Raw genomic sequence first — 16,280 nt, 5'->3', positions numbered from 1 at the left:
ACGGTTGCCAGGGTGGGAAACACGGAAACAAATGTGTCCGTCCACTCTACTGGGGAAAGACTGAAAGCTTGAGTAGAGAAATTGTACATCTTTAAGGCGTCTCCCTTTTTAACAAGCAAATTTAATGCCCTAAAACAGTAAGTCAAGTGCCAACGATCAAAGTTTTTGTACGCGACATGTGTTTTCTCGCTTTCAGACAAATTGTCTCAATTAAGCACTGGCATCAGCAAGCTGTTCTTAGTTTTACAAATAGAGGCTTTTTTGTGATCATACAGTCACCCCAGATATTTAAAACGTGACATTTAATGCACTCTTGCACATAACTCTCGTAAAGATTACATTCCAGATCAAGATAAAACAATGCAATTACAATTTATAAAATGTGAGGCTGGATGAACACAGCAGGCCAAGCAGCATCTCAGGAGCACAAAAGCTGACGTTTCGGGCCTAGACCCTTCATCAGAGAGCCCGAAACGTCAGCTTTTGTGCTCCTGAGATGCTGCTTGGCCTGCTGTGTTCATCCAGCCTCACATTTTATTATCTTGGAATCTCCAGCATCTGCAGTTCCCATTATCTCTGCAATTACAATTTATCTTTGCTTTTGTGGCAGGTCTGGCCTTCCTGAAATGAGCTGATACTTTAGTTGAAATGAACGTTTTGTGAATCTGAGGAGCCTCAGTAAGCTGTGAGGCTTCTTGTAGTTGAATTTCCAGGAGGTTGACTCTCAGGTGAACCGAGATTTTTGGGACAGGTTAGGGTGTGTCCTTCTCCCATGTTATAATCGTGGCTGTTGGATGCCTTGCGGTGGGGGGGGGGGTGAGGAGAGAGGCTTGGCGGGGGTTTGTTCATGGATTTTTGTGGGACTCTTGTTGTTGTAAGAAAAGGCTGTCTCATCGTGTGACCTCTTCCAAGTCCAAAGTCTTTCGGCAAATAAGTTGGATATTTGGATTGATTAGATAAGCTTTCCTGTGGATTTCACACCTTGAAGATTTAAGGTGGTCAGCGCCTTTGTATTTGAAAGACCCACTCAGCTGATAATAGATTTCTTTGTGAGTTGCAGGGAACGGTATTGAGTTAACATCTGCCTGGGACCTTCCTTCCGGAATAACATTCTATACAACAATTTGAAGTTGTAACCCCTATCCTCATTCTGTTCCTGTCATGTTTGTTTACTTTAGTTTCTTGTTTCCTTTTATTGCTTCTGTTTTCCACTTTAAATCGCCAGCTATGCGTGACACCTCCTCGAGAAACATCTTTTTGTTTATTTGTCCTTTTACCACTCTCTTTGGCCTCGCACCTTAAATCACTGACGGTACTTAATCTCCCGTGGCTGCACCAACTTGCCCTTTTGTTTTTTTTCTGACCCTCTACCCTTCCTCACAGTTTACAGAATTTTATATTTAGATTTCTGGCATCTGCAGTATTTTGCTTCAGTCTAGCTTTGGCCACTGCTGATGAAGGGTCACGGAGCTGAAATGTTAGCTCTTTCTGTTTCTCCACTGATGCTGTTATCAGACCTTCCGAGTTTAGTTCCACAACTTCCCCCTTTATTCCCACTCCCCCATCCAAGCTGTTCCAATACAGTTACAACAACAAGTATCTACCCAGCAGTGTGGAAAATTGCCTAAGCATGCTCTGTACACAAAAAGCAGGCTAAATCCAACCCAGCCAATTACTGCCCCATCAAGCTACTCTCAATCATCAGTAAAATGATTGAAGGCATCATCAACAGTGCCATCCAGCAGCATCTGTTCAGCAATAAGCTGCTCCTAGGGACACCCAGTTTGGGTTCTGCCAGGGCCACTCAGCTCCTGACCTCATTACAGCTTTGGTTCAAAGATGGACAAAAGAGCTGAATTCCAGAGGTGAGGTGAGAGTGACAGCCCTTGACATCAAGACTGCATCAACTGATTGTGGCATCAAGGAGCCCTGGCAAAACTGGAATCAATCGGTATTAGGGACAGACTGTCCAGTGGTTGGAGTCATACCTGACACATAGGAAGATGGTCGTGGTTGTTGGAGATCAATCATCTCAGCTCTAGGATATCTCTGCAGGAGTTCCTCAGGGTTGTGTCCTTGGCCCAACCATCTTCAGCTGCTTCACCAATGACCTTTCCTCCATCATAAGGTCAGAAGTGGGAATGTTCACTGATGATTGCACAGTGTTCAGCATCATTCATGATTCCTCAGATCCTGAAGCAGCCCGTGTTCAAATGCAACAAGATCTGGACTATATCCAGGCTCGGGCTGACAAGTGGCAAGTGACATTTCTGCCATGCAAATGCCACGCTATGAGCATCACCAATAAGAGACAATCTAACCACCACACCTTGACATTCAATGGTATTACCATCACTATCAACATCCTGGGGGTTATCATTGACCAGAAACTCAACTGGATTCACCGCATAAACACAGTGGCTACAAAAGCAGGTCAGAAGCTGGGAATACTGTGGCGAGTAACTCACCCCCTGACTCCTCAAAGCCTGTCCACCATCTACAAGATACAAGTCAGGAGTGTGATGGAATACTCCTCACTTGCCTGGATGAGTGTAGCCCCAGCAACACTCAAGAAGCTTGACACCATCCAGGACAAAGCACCCCGCTTGATTGGCACTACATCCACAAGCACCCACTCTTACACCACCGACACTCAATTGCAGAAGCATATACTATCTACAAGATACACTGCAGAAATTCACCAAAAATCCTCAGACAGCATCTTCCAAATCTACAACCACTTCCATCCAGAAGGACAAGGGAAGCAGATATGTGGGAACACCACCTCCTCCAAATTCTCCTGCAAGCCACTCACCATCCTGACTTGGAAATATATTGCTGTTCCTTCACTGTCACTGGGTTAAAATCCTGGAATTCTTTCCACTGATGGCATTGTGGGTCAACCTACATCGTGACCTGCAGCGGTTCAAGAAGGCAGCTCACCACCACCTTCTCAAGGGCAACCAGGGATGGGAAAGAAATGCTGGCCAGCCAGTGACACCCACATTCCACAAAATGAATAAGAAAAAATTTGGATTCTATGTATTAAAACTTAATTGTTTAAAGCCACTCAGGCCTGAATCTGAGCACTAGTTACTGTTGCTAGATTGATAACATTTTGCTGTAAGTGTGTCTTTTGAGAATTCAACTAACATGCTCCAAACAAACAAATTGCATTTGTGTAAAATACTATTCATTGTCCCAAACATTTCAATGCGCTTCAATGTTCATGAATTATTTGTGATGTGTAATCACTGTTGTAATGTTGGAAAGCTAGAAGACCATTTTCTGAACGGCAAACAACAGTAAGAACAGTGACTAGGTTATCTGTTTTACTGATGTTTGCTGGTATTATCTCTGTAAATGCTTCTTACTATTCACCATTCAAATTAGAATTTTTAGATTTATTTGCTGTTTGCATTTTACATGACCAGGTCTCTTTCTTTCTGCACCTGACCTTAAAATTAGTGTTACGCTACCTGTCTTCATTCATCCTTCCGAACTGTATCACTGCACACTCCTCTGCGTTACACTCCATCTGTCTGTTTCACCAGTCAATGTATTCCTGAAGCCTGTGACTATCTTTGTTTATTATACTTCCGAGCTCACATTGCTCACCACTTCCTACGGTTAAAAACTGGCAAGAGCTCTATTCTTCTCTTTGAATTCTATGTAAATTCAGGTTTAGTAAAATTCTGGTCCAATCACTGATTGCAAAAAGCCTTCTGGCCCCTTTTTTTAGGCTCCCTACAGTGTGGGGACAGGCCCTTTAGCCCAACAAGTCCACACCACCCCTTGGACCATCCCACCCAGACCCAACCCCCTATAACCCACACACCCCTGAACACTATGGGCAATTTAGCATGGCTGATCCACTTGGCCTGCACATCTTTTGACTATGGGAGGAAACTGGAGCATCTGGAGGAAACCCACGCAGACACAGGGAGAATGTGCAAACTCTGCACAGTTATCCGAGGCTGGAATCGAACCCGGACCCTTGGTGCTCTGAGGCTGCAGTGCTAACCACTGAGCCACTATGCCACCCCTTCTTGATTCATTTTTCATATACAGTTTTAAGAGAAGAAAGTATATCTTAACTCATTGATATTTACATACTATTTAAAGCAACAAATGGCAGTATTTGCTGAACTTACAGCCTGGTTAATTGTGGCTCCAGTCTCCTGTTCAGTCAATAAGTGGCTAAGTTCCAAGTTTCAATCCAAATAAAACTGAAAACCCAAACACACACTTTGGACTTTGTTAATGAATTTCGAAGGTTTAACAGTGATCAAATGTTAGCAGTCAGCAAGTTTACCCTAACTGCAGAATTGTTGTACTGACAAGAAGATGGACTTCACTGATCATTTTAAAAATAAAATCCTCTGTCTGTGTGGGAGTTGCTGACATGGCAGATTGATTGCATTGTAATTCCATTGAAAATGTAGTGGAACAGGGGCTTCTAAGTCAAATTATAGACATTCTCAACATTCCTTCAATTTTGAAGGAAAATAACAAATAAAAGTCTGGTTAGAAAAGAATATGAAGGCCTAAGATTTATTTTCTTCAGGACAGGGTCAAGGATCACGATCACAGAAAATATTGATTAATTTTTGGATTAATACATTCCATGGTTAGAATAAGTTTGGGAAATAGCTTATTTTATTTTCCAGCAGCAATTGCTCAATTTCTTGAAAAACTGCCCTCCCTTTCTTTCAGAAATGATTTTTCTTAATATTTTAAGTTATTTTGAAAATCATTTTGGAATCTAAGAACAGGCATGGGCTATTTATGCATGACCCATTATATTCAATACAATCATGATGGATTTTGAAGTGGATAAGAAGTTCCCTGACTGGCTCCAACCAAGTGAAGAATTTTTGTCTGCGATATTACTAATCTAAGTTATTTTCTTGTTCAATGTCTCTCAAGGTACTAAGATCAACTTTATGCAGAGACAATGCCCAATTTTGCAATGTATGTTCATCATGGAATATATACAGGTTGCCTCTACGTGTATATGTGGTGCAATTTGTTGGACTTGCTATACCACAACTTCCCAAAATGGGGATGAGGACTCAAAGGTGTCAGGAGAACAACAGCCATCAAACAGCTGTAATCTGCTTCCTTTCATTCTCTCAGAAGAAATTATTTCTATACCTGGGATCAGCTCACTGAACCTTCCCTGGACTTCTTCCAATGCCTTAGATAAGAGGAACACAACTTTTCACAATATTCCAGTTGTGATCTAACTAGTGCCTTGTATAGTTTTCTGCAGGGCTTCTCCTCTTATACTGCGTTCCCTCTGAAATAAAAAACCAAAGCTCACAACTTCAGTCAGAAAATGTGCTGTCAGGGGGCCAAATAGCAGAATGGCTCGCAAATTGGCTACAAAACAGAACTGGAATGAAGGCTATCTCTTCAGACTGACAAAAGATGGGAAATCCTTCACTGTCACTAGGCCAAAATCTTGGAAAATCCCTTCCAAATGCTGATGAATGAATAATTAAAATAATCGTGCTTCGCGAGTGTTGGCGTTAGGATCACTGTTGCTCACTGCTTAGTTTAGTAATTGGAGATTTTGTGAATAATACCAGAATGTGGGCATGGTCACTAATGTGGAAGATTGCAACAAAACACAAGAAGATATTTTATCACAGAATGTGGGGGGTGTTGACAAATTATGGCACTGACACCGTGCGACTCCTTGCAAACTCCCTACAGCAGATCTAACATTTTTTACAACCATTCAACATGTTTAAACTTAAATTCAAAGTTTTTTTTTCACTTGACCATCTATATCTCCTTGTTATTATGATCTGCCTGTACTGCTCGTAAAGAAAGCTTTGGACTGTACATAGGTACATGTGGCAATAAATAAATCAAATCAAATCAAGTTGGGAGGCAATATCTTTTGAAAGAAAGAATATGGAGAATGTGTCCTTCTTGTTCCTCTACCTTATTAAGAGTTCGTTTCCCAAACAAAAGTAAGTTACAGGCACACAATGACTAAAAGAGGTTAACAAGACCACTTAAAAAAAAACAAAGCACTGCACATCCGTAGAGATCATTTTTCACAAAAAAACAAAAATTACATTATCTTAAATAGACCAAAAATTTAAAGCACTGTGCACAATTCTGAACACCAAGTTATAGAAAAGATGTAGACACACTGGAGAAATTACATAAACAATTTGCAAGGCTAATGCCACAAGTTATATCTATCAGGGAAAACTGAATAGATTCATTCCTATTTTGCAAGAAAATGGAAGTTGAAGAGGTGGGAGTGACCTGATGAATAAATGTGTGAAAGGGCAGCAGTTTGTAAGGCAAAGCAGAATCAACAGATAAGACAGGAAAAGAATAGACTGTTACACTGATGGAGTTGGTTGAGTAGAAATGAGATGACCCTGAAGTGAAGCCATTGACATAGATCAGTTCAACTAAATGGTCTGCTCATGTGCTGTAATTTCTCATGTGATGCTTTGAAATAAAGGAATTTACATTTCAAACCAATCTTGGACTGCCCAAATCTTAACATCACCCAGCTTCAGAGTAATTGGAGGTCAACACATAAGATTTAAAAATCCCAGATAATAAGGAAATTTTGTTAGAGATAATGGGAACTGCAGATGCTGGAGAAACCGAGATAACAAGGTGTAGTGCTGGATGAACACGTGTTGTCAGTTAGTTACAATTAATGACTGTCTTAGAAGTATGGAGAGGTGGCTTGGATTTTATTTTCTCTCAGAGTTAATACTATGCTAGTGCGTGGCTTGAAGTGACTCATGAGAAGTGAGGAAAGAGCATTGGTTTATATTACTGTGCTGTATGGGAATTTGGTGATCAGGAAATGTGGAGGCCTGGAGTATAACAGCCTGGATTAAAGAGCTCTGGCGTAAATGGCCTGGTGCTGACAAGGGATGGAGTTCTGAGATATATTGCTTTGCTTCAGATCGAGTGTAATGATAAAGGACACTAGAGTTACAGAGTACATATCTCTGCTATGGAGGGACACTTAATGAATCTGAGGAACAAACTCGGGAATGTAGAAATCTGCTGTAAAAAGAGTTTGATGAAGCTAAATGACCTGATTGTCCTCCGTTGCCGCACACATTTCTAGTTTGAATTATGTGTAGTGCTGCTCTTGTGATAGTTTTCTTTATTTCCCTGTCTGCTCTCTTTCTTCCTCCCCTCCGTTGACTCAATAGGCTCCTTATGCTTTTGATTGCTACCACATGACACAGAGAGTGGGCTGCAGAACGGTGATTGATTAATAGTGCGACCTGTTGGGACCTTCAAAATGTGGCCTGATGAAATATAAATGGTAGTGTCTCAGGATTCTTGTCACATTCTGTGATTCATGACACAGCAGCAAACATATTTGAACAGTGCAGCTGGTGGTATTTGTACAGCACAGCTGGTGCTCCTAGTAATGTATTATTACAAGAGCTCTGAAATATTGCCTTGTGTATGTCGCATGGAAAGGAACAATTAATGCTTTGGTGCCAGTGCCTAATGCTGACTCATTTCAATGTTGTTTGTCTTGCTTGGTTTACCCCTTACTGGGATGAATCGCATTGTGCTGCTCACCTGATATGTTGTAGACTTCCATGGCTTTCTTCTTAAGAGAGAAGAAGGAGCCATCACCCTGATCCAACTTTAATACATTATAACATTAACTAAATGTTGCACAATCTGCAGTCAACTGATACATAAGTAATAGCAGCCCTGATATACTGTTGCAGATATCACTGCCTATGAAACAGATACTCCCTGAAACAACATTCTCACTAGCATTGTTCATATTACAACAGGAACAAATTCTATTTACACAGTGCCTTTAAAGCAATAAAGCATCCAAAGGTGCTTTACTGGAGGATTATCAAGCTAAATTTCACACCAAATGACACAAAAAATTGTTTTGGCAATGAACAAAAACTAAACGCCCTCAACTCTATCTACCGCATTTCCCGCAACTCATCCCTCACACCCCGTCCCCGCGATAACTGCCAAAAGAGAATCCACCTCGTCCTCACATACCACCCCACCAACCTCTGGATACAGCACATCATCCTCCAACACTTCCACCATCTACAATCTGACCCCACCACCAAAGACATTTTCCATCCTCACCCTTGTCTGCCTTCTGGAGAGACCACTCTCTCCGGGACTCCCTTATCTGCTCCACACCCCCCTCCAACCCCACCAAACCCAGCACTTTGCCCTGCAACCGCAGGAAGTGCTACACTTGCCCCCATACCTCCTCCCTCACCCCCATCCCAGGTCCCAAGATGACTTTCCAAAGCAAGCAGATGTTCACCTGCACATCTGCCAATGTGGTATACTGTATTCACTGTACCCGTTGTGGCTTCCTCTACATCGGGGAAACCAAGTGGAGGCTTGGGAACTGCTTTGCAGAACCTACACTCGGTTCGCAAAAATCAACTGCACCTCCCAGTCACAAACCATTTCAACTCCCCCTCCCATTCCTTAGATGACATGTCCATCCTGGACCTCCTGCATTGCCACACGATGCTTCCTGAAGGTTGTACGAACAGCAACTCATATTCCGCTTGGGAACCCTGAAGCCCAATGATATCAACGTGGACTTCACAAGCTTCAAAATCTCCCCTCCCCCACCGCATCCCAAAACCAGCCCAGCTCATCCCCACCTCCCTAACCTGTTCTTCCTCTCACCTATCCCCTCCTACCACCTCAAGCCGCACCTCCATTTCCTACCTACTAACATCATCCCACCCCCTTGACCTGTCCATCCTCCCCGGACTGACCCATCCCCTCCCTACCTCCCCACCTATACTCACCTTCTCAGGCTCCATCCCCGCCCCTTTAACTTGTCTGTCTCCTCTCCACCTATCTTCTCCTCTATCCATCTTCGTTCCGCCTCCCCCTCTCTCCCTATTTATTTTGGAACCCTCTCCCCATCCCCCTTTTCTGATGAAGGGTCCAGGCCCGAAACATCAACTTTTGTGCTCCTAAGATGCTGCTTGGCCTGCTGTGTTTGTCCAGCTCCACACTTTGTTATCTTTTGATCCAGTTGTAGTCTTTACTGAGTGTATTATCAAAGAAAGTCTGAGTTTGAGCAGATTCCAGAGTTTAGCACTTAGGCAGTTGAAGATGAACTAACTCCAGTATCCTATCATCAAGTCACCCTTTATTTATACATGCTTAGTACATGACACTGACCCAGCTAGCTCAGAGCTGGCTATGAGAGTGAACAGATCTCCTGACACTCCTGTTTGTATCTGTCAGCCAGGGCTCCCTGATTGGATCAGGTTAACACCCCTAATCAGGGAACTCATATTCTTATGAGGTCCACCTGGTTGACCTCATTCCAATCGCTACAGAAGGCACAACCAACTGTTAGTGGAGCAACAAGAATATTGGATGCTGAAGAAGTCAGAATCACAGATATCTCACAGCTGGAATGTTTATGGAGATAAGGACAGGTGAGATATTAGATGGATTTGGAAACAAGGAGGAGAATCTTAAAATTGAGGTACATCTTCACTGTGAGGCAGTGTAATTCAGAAAACAAAGGGTGGGGGAATGGGTGAAAAGGACGTGGTCTGAGTAAGTACATGGACAGCAGCATTTTGGATGAACTGAAGTTTGCAAAGGGTAGAATGTAGGAGGCTGGCCACCGGTGCGCTAAAATGGTTAAATCTAGAAATAATAGTGCCAGATGAGGGAGAGTTAGGGTGAGGCAAGGACAGGGTTTGGTGATGCTGCAGAGGTGGAAATGGGCAGGCTTAGTGATGGCATGCTGAGGCCCAACTCAATTTGCAGCCATGTGAGGTTGATTCTTGTCCAAGTTTGGAAAGCTGTGCAGGAAAATGCACGGTTAAGGAGAAAGACGGGGAAAGTGAAAGGAATTGAGGCCTTTTAAGGCAGCGGTAGCAGGAGAGCACGAGCCAGCTATTCGAAATGGCGGCACCAGCACAGCATGCCTGTAACACTCCAGGCCTGTTGCATTCTTTCTTTTCCTTCTCTCCCCTTCTTGTCATTGTTTACTTACCTTCTGGAGTTCTGGAGAGAGAGGTGGCAGCAGTTATGGCATGGGAGGAGGTGGGGGAGTTTGGTGGCGGCTGAGGGCCTGGAGCTGTGTTGGCTGGAAGTCCAAAGCAGGGAGGGACTTTGGGCCCGAACCCAACGTGGTTAGAGCAGGCCTGAAGTGTTGCTGAGAGAGGACACCCAGCATCTGCGGTGTCGAAAGTGAAAACGCAAGGTTCCCCAGAGAACAGGCCAAACAGGAGGAGACTAAGCCCTTGCAGGAAGTTCGCTCAAGAAAGATTGTTGAACCTTTACCTTTGTCACTTTATTGTTCCACTTCATGCTATAAAGAACTATAATGTTAAGTTTTTAAGTTTATTTGCTTATTTTTCTACTTATATTAATAACAGTGGTATCATTTTACTTTCAGTTTTGTTTCTCTATGTTACCATTTGTGCCTAAGTTTTGTACCTGGCTACCTTCCTACCTAAGATGGTGCCATGTGTGGTGATGTTGTACACTTTCACAACACAACTCCTACTCCTGTACTTCTGTACTTGAGTACACAAGACAATGAAGTTTAAATCAAATCAAATCAAATCAAGGTGGTAGGGAACCCTTCTTGGGGTTAAATATGACATCAAGGTTGCAAAAAGCATAGTTCAGTCTCAATCAGTTACTGGGGAGAGGGATAGAATTGATAGCTAGAGAACTGAGATGCCCGAATAACCAAAGACAATAACTTTATTGTCATCCCAATATTTAATTGCAGGGATTTGCTTCTGAATATGTTCTGACTACTGCAGGTAGACTAATCATTTAGCACCAAGGAAGAGTCAAAAGACATGGTGAATGAGGTAGAACCGGGTGTCAGCGATACACATGTGAAAATGAATATCTTTATTTCCATGATGTCACAAAGGGACAGGATGTAACTGAGAACTAGGAGGAGACCCAAGTTGGAGCCTTGAAAAACACCACAAAAATTCAGGAGGAAGGGAAGAGAGGCCATTAGCTTTGCACTGGCTATAATCAGGTCGATCAAAATGTACCTGAGCAAGTGAATGTCACAAAGAGAATTGTCTCGGTATATTCAAACATGTACAAACAGGTTGATTAAGAAATAACTTAACGAATGCAATGTGTGGGGTGGGGGGGGTAGCATGGTTAAATTATGACAGACTTCTGAAGCTCTTCATTTTCAACCCAAAATTCAATCTCTAATGGTCTCTTTAAATTTGAGGCATTGTGCACTGGCATTGTCACCCAGAGAGAATTGGACACATCACTGCACTGCACTGGATGAAGACTTGGAGCCTGTCTGCTCTCATTTAGATTTCAGTCCATCTCCTGTTGGCCCACTGTTTGTTGAATCGTGATGAACACCCTCAAATGTTTTCAATACAGCGAAATTTCAGAAACATTTTTGTTCAAAACGTTGTGATGACATGTGAAAGGGATGGTTGAAGGATAGAAAGAAGATCGAAAGTAGTGGATTGCTGCTTTGGTTGTGTAGGTATGACTTGTGGTGTGGCTGGGGCACAATATTGATCTCTTTTCTGTTATCTATTTGCAACAGTATCAATTTTTTCACAACAACAAATAAATGCAAATTGTGGGCCATGTTCTGTTGTCTCTAAAGATAATAATCTTGTGCCTTGGATAATAGTTAAAAAAACTCATGCCACCAAAATATTTTTAATGGTTTCATTAACAGAAGAGCAAAATCAAAGTACAGAAATAATATCGTTGCCCATCCTAGGACAAATAATAATAATAAGACAGCCTTGAAACTGCATTCAGCTCTGTTCTAGCTATCTGTCTGCTATCCTTAAAAAAAAAACCCAAAGACCTGTGGATGCTGGAAATCTAAAAGAAAAGCTGAGATTTCTGGAAAAACTCAGCAGGTCTGGCAGCATCAGTGGAGAGAAGCTGCCGGACCTGCTGTGGTTCTCCAATAATGTCTGTTTTTGTACCTGCTAATCATTGATGTGTTGATACTTGCTCTCAATTATTCCAGTTAACATTCTAATCTTGCTTGAGGATAGCCCTTTACTGCAGTTATAGTTCCTACATGATTGTCTGAAAAAACATCTATTTTAATGTCTCTTCTAATTGCGGGCTCAGCTACAGTTTTCCCAGACAAGTGCACTAGTTTCCCTTTCTTATGTCAACACAGTTAAGACACATTGGGCTGATTAGTTTGAACAGATTTATTCTACTTAAGGATGTTCGTAGCCGACATAGTTGAAGCAAATAGTGAACGAGGTAGTTAGACACACAAGTGTAACCTAAGTTAGAAAGCAGGCAGCTGCAGTTTGTATCAAAGGTTGCCTTTTGTTCAAACATCCAGTATCTGCTACCTCAGCAGACCTATAAAACAGTGACCTCCTTTCAATATAAACATGTTATATCAGTAATACTGATACATAGTATTGTTGAGTAACACGTGCTTTTCAAGAACTCTTAGGTATGTATGCTACGTAACATCCCACACACAATTGACAAACTGATCTAAACACTATCATTGTACGCTGGCGTCTGTCGTTCCATGTAAGTTCTGTTCAGCTCTGCTCACATGCATTATGGACTCAATGTTCCACCCTGTTGTACTTTTTTTTTCAGTGCAATTCCCCCAGTGTTGGCATAATCTGCGTTCCAATTTTATTTTTGTAACATTTAGCACACCTCTGGTTTCCATGACCTTTTGCACTAGCCGACTCACATTTTCTGGGCTCTGGATCATCACACAGATCAAGTTGTGGAGGTCCTGTTGTGCTGGTCTCCAAAAATTGCGTGGGACATTTGAACTTCTGACAGGCAATTCCTCTTCTTCTCAGGCCCCTCCGAGTTAGAGTACAGTTCTAACATAGTTATCCAAGGTACGTCAGAGGGAAGGAAACCCAGTTTAACTCCTGGTTAACAACACAACTGACCACTCCACATTTACTCATACTGTCTCCAGCCTACTTTGCAGACCTAGATCAAACTTCCTTCCTCCCCACCACTGCAACCTCAGCACTTGACTTTCCTCCCTGACCAGTCCTCTCAACCACCTGCCAGACCAGCTGACCATTGCCCCAGCTACCTGACTACCCACTAGACCCAGCTGCTGTCCCACGCACCTGGTATCATGCCCATCTGCTGCCTCACCCACTATCCAACTCACCCGTCCTATCTCCACCTACATTGCTACCCATCCCATTCATTAATTCATCCTTTCCCCCACTTACTAACATTCACTCTGGCCTTTAAAGTTTACCGCTTGATAGATGATGCTGTCCTGGTGTATCCTGTCTCCCCATGACTCTACTCCAGTCTAAAAGGGCTCTTTGAGGAATAGTTGCACTCCTTATTTCTGGGGAAGACTTGGAAGGTCTTAGGAGAAATGCAGTGCAGTGTTCAATCTGTGGGATGGGGTAAGGCAGGCCAGCATGGACATAATGAGTTGAATGGTCTTCTCATCTGCAAGGACTACAACTTTCTTTTGGTGTCTTGATACATTTTTATCCGATGGAATTTTGAACTAGTGGCTGTTTGCTTTGATAGGTGAAAATGACGAAGCGAGTTGCCATAATTGGGGCTGGTTCTAGTGGCCTAGCCTGTATAAAGTGCTGTCTGGATGAAGACTTGGAGCCTATCTGCTTTGAGAGGAGCAATGATATTGGAGGACTGTGGAACTTCCAGGTATGTTCTTGTGTTTTCTGGGGTTTCATTTGGTGCGATTGAAAGTCGCAATGTTCCAACATAATTTCTTTCTGTTGTTGCCACTTCATTCAAAGTGGAAGTGACCCCAAATAAAAAGATAATTCTATTTGTGTGCACTTAGTCTTACCTTCTCTACATTTGGCCCACCATGGTGCTTCATTCGACCAAAAGGGAATAAGTGCTGGACTTTGTTACACTGTCCCTTGGATATTACAAGGATATAAATCCTGCTTTGGATACTGATCCAAATCTGAAAGTCATTTGATAGAAGTGGATGCTCCCTTACACTGTCACGCCTTGGCACAGCTTGCTGTGTAGCACCAATGGGGTGTTGGTCAAGGTTTAACTAGACCTCAAGGGTGCATAAGATTTCCTCAGCTCAACTTGTGCACTCTGCAGTCGAGATTTTATTTTGTAATAGTGGACATTTGCAAAACTTGTGTCAGCAGAGATCCAGTGACTGCACAATACATCCCCTTCGCCTCATCACACATTATGAAGCAGTATTATTTTAGCCGTCAAGTATTTCATTAGTATCACCCGCACCATTTCATGCAGCAAAAGACAAAATCCTAGGTGTTAAGAAATTGACTGATGAGTTTTTAAATTTATTTCAAGCGTAAGCCAATATTGAATGACAATTAGTTAAGAAATTGACTGATGAGTTTTTAAATTTATTTCAAGCATAAGCCAATATTGAATGACAATTAGTTATATATAACTGGATAGCTTTAAAACCAACTGTCAGAACTTTTACAAAAAAATCTTTTACATCATCTAAAAGTGCTTTACAAAAAATAATTTGGGACATTAGACTACTGATGTATATTAATGTTTCTGCTCCACACAAGCCTCCTCCCTCTTCAGCTCGTACAATTAGCATATGATAGTATTTCTTTCTGTCTCGACCTTCACTTAAATACAGTTTGATTATTCACCCCAGTCACGCTGTGCAGTAGGTGAGTTGCAAATTCTAACCACTGTCTGGGCAAAGGCATTTCTCTTGAAACCCCTTTTGGATTTACTGGTGGCGAACTTGTCTTTTTGATCTCTAGCTTTGGTGGGCCTCCACACATGGGAACATCCTTTCTATGTATAACCTCTTAAATATCTTGACAACCTCAAAGATATCTGTACAGTCATCCCCTCAGCATCCCCTTATGTGCGCACGCTCAATGCGACCACTACTGCTCAGCAGGAGACTGTAAAGACAATAGGATGCTAAGTTGCAAAGACAGTACACTGGAGGAAAAGAGATAATGGGAACTGCAGATGCTGGAGAATCCAAGATAATAAAGTGTGAAGCTGGGTGAACACAGCAGGCCAAGCAGCATCTCAGGAGCACAAAAGCTGACGTTTCGGGCCTAGACCCTTCATCAGAAGGCCTCAAACATCAGCTTTTGTGCTCCTGAGATGCTGCTTGGCCTGCTGTGTTCGTCCAGCTTCACACTTTGTTATCTTACACTGGAGGAAAAGCTTCAGTTTAAACTCTGCTGTGTTCCTCAGAGACTACACCTTGTGGGTTCACTGAGAGATACATGGATTGAAACATTGCAGGCAGATCAGAGAAGAATTAGGAGGTTGCGGCTTGGTGTTTGAGGTATGGGGAAGTGTACAGAGATCTCAAATGTGACTTTACTGAGGCATGTAAGACTGGTAAGTAATGGGTAGGTGGCAAATTGGGAAAATATTTTAAAATTGTGTTAAGACAAAAATTCTCCGATTCAAATTAGTCAGTCAAATTTAGGACTGCCCTTCTCAAAAATAAGCTAAGGGAGGATTTTAGAATGTTAATATTCATGCAAAAATCTCCTATAAGATTATGTTTTAATCTTTTTTTGTTCAGGAAAATATAACAGATGGTAGAGCCAGCATTTATAAATCACTGATCATTAATACCTCCAAAGAGATGATGTGCTACAGTGACTTTCCAATTCCTGATGATTACCCAAACTACATGCATAACTCTCGGATTCTGGAGTACTTCCGCCTTTATGCCAAGCATTTCAACCTGTTGAATTACATACGGTTCAAGGTATGATTTCGATCTGACTTTGCAAAGTTGCAGCATGTGTCATTTTGAGGCTGATTCTATTTGGGGAACTAAAAGACCTGTTCAATCTTAGAATAGTGCACGGTTCGATCGAAGCATTTGTACACAGTTGTTTGGCTGCAGGTGATCCAACTGTTCTTGCTATCTCCGCAGCCTTTGACAAGGTTGACCACACTATCCTCCTTTAACACCATTCCATTCCATTGTCATGTAACCGGATGGAACCATACTTAACTGGTCCCATTCTTGTCCATCCAATAGTAGCCAGAGTACCATTCCAATGGATTCTCTTCAAGTTTGTAGACCATTGCTGCTGGTATCCTCAGGGATCTATCCTTGGTCTTCTCCTGTTTATTTTTGTTATCTATTTACTGACACTGAGCAAGAGCACCTGAAAGCACAGGCTTTAGTACTCACATTACTGCTGAAGCCACTCATCTCACTTATCTCACCTCCAACTCCATCGTGCTCCATTCCTTATCTGATATCCAGCACTGGAGGAGCAGAA

At 42.3% G+C, this 16,280-nt stretch overlaps 1 protein-coding gene across 1 annotated transcript in view; it reads left to right on the top strand.

The window, feature by feature from the left end:
- Window positions 1-16,280, top strand: part of LOC125456437 (flavin-containing monooxygenase 5-like) — a 44,311-nt gene that overhangs the window by 848 nt on the left and 27,183 nt on the right. The window contains exons 2-3 of the mRNA XM_048539540.2: window positions 13,561-13,698; window positions 15,566-15,754. Of these exons, the coding sequence (XP_048395497.1) occupies window positions 13,567-13,698; window positions 15,566-15,754 (321 nt within the window). The 5' untranslated portion in view covers window positions 13,561-13,566. The remainder of the gene's footprint in view (window positions 1-13,560; window positions 13,699-15,565; window positions 15,755-16,280) is intronic.

The sequence above is a fragment of the Stegostoma tigrinum genome, chromosome 8 (genome assembly GCF_030684315.1).
Source record: "Stegostoma tigrinum isolate sSteTig4 chromosome 8, sSteTig4.hap1, whole genome shotgun sequence".
Lineage (NCBI taxonomy): Eukaryota > Metazoa > Chordata > Chondrichthyes > Orectolobiformes > Stegostomatidae > Stegostoma > Stegostoma tigrinum.
Note: the sequence above shows the minus strand (reverse complement) of the source record. Positions and strands in the feature narration are given on the sequence as shown.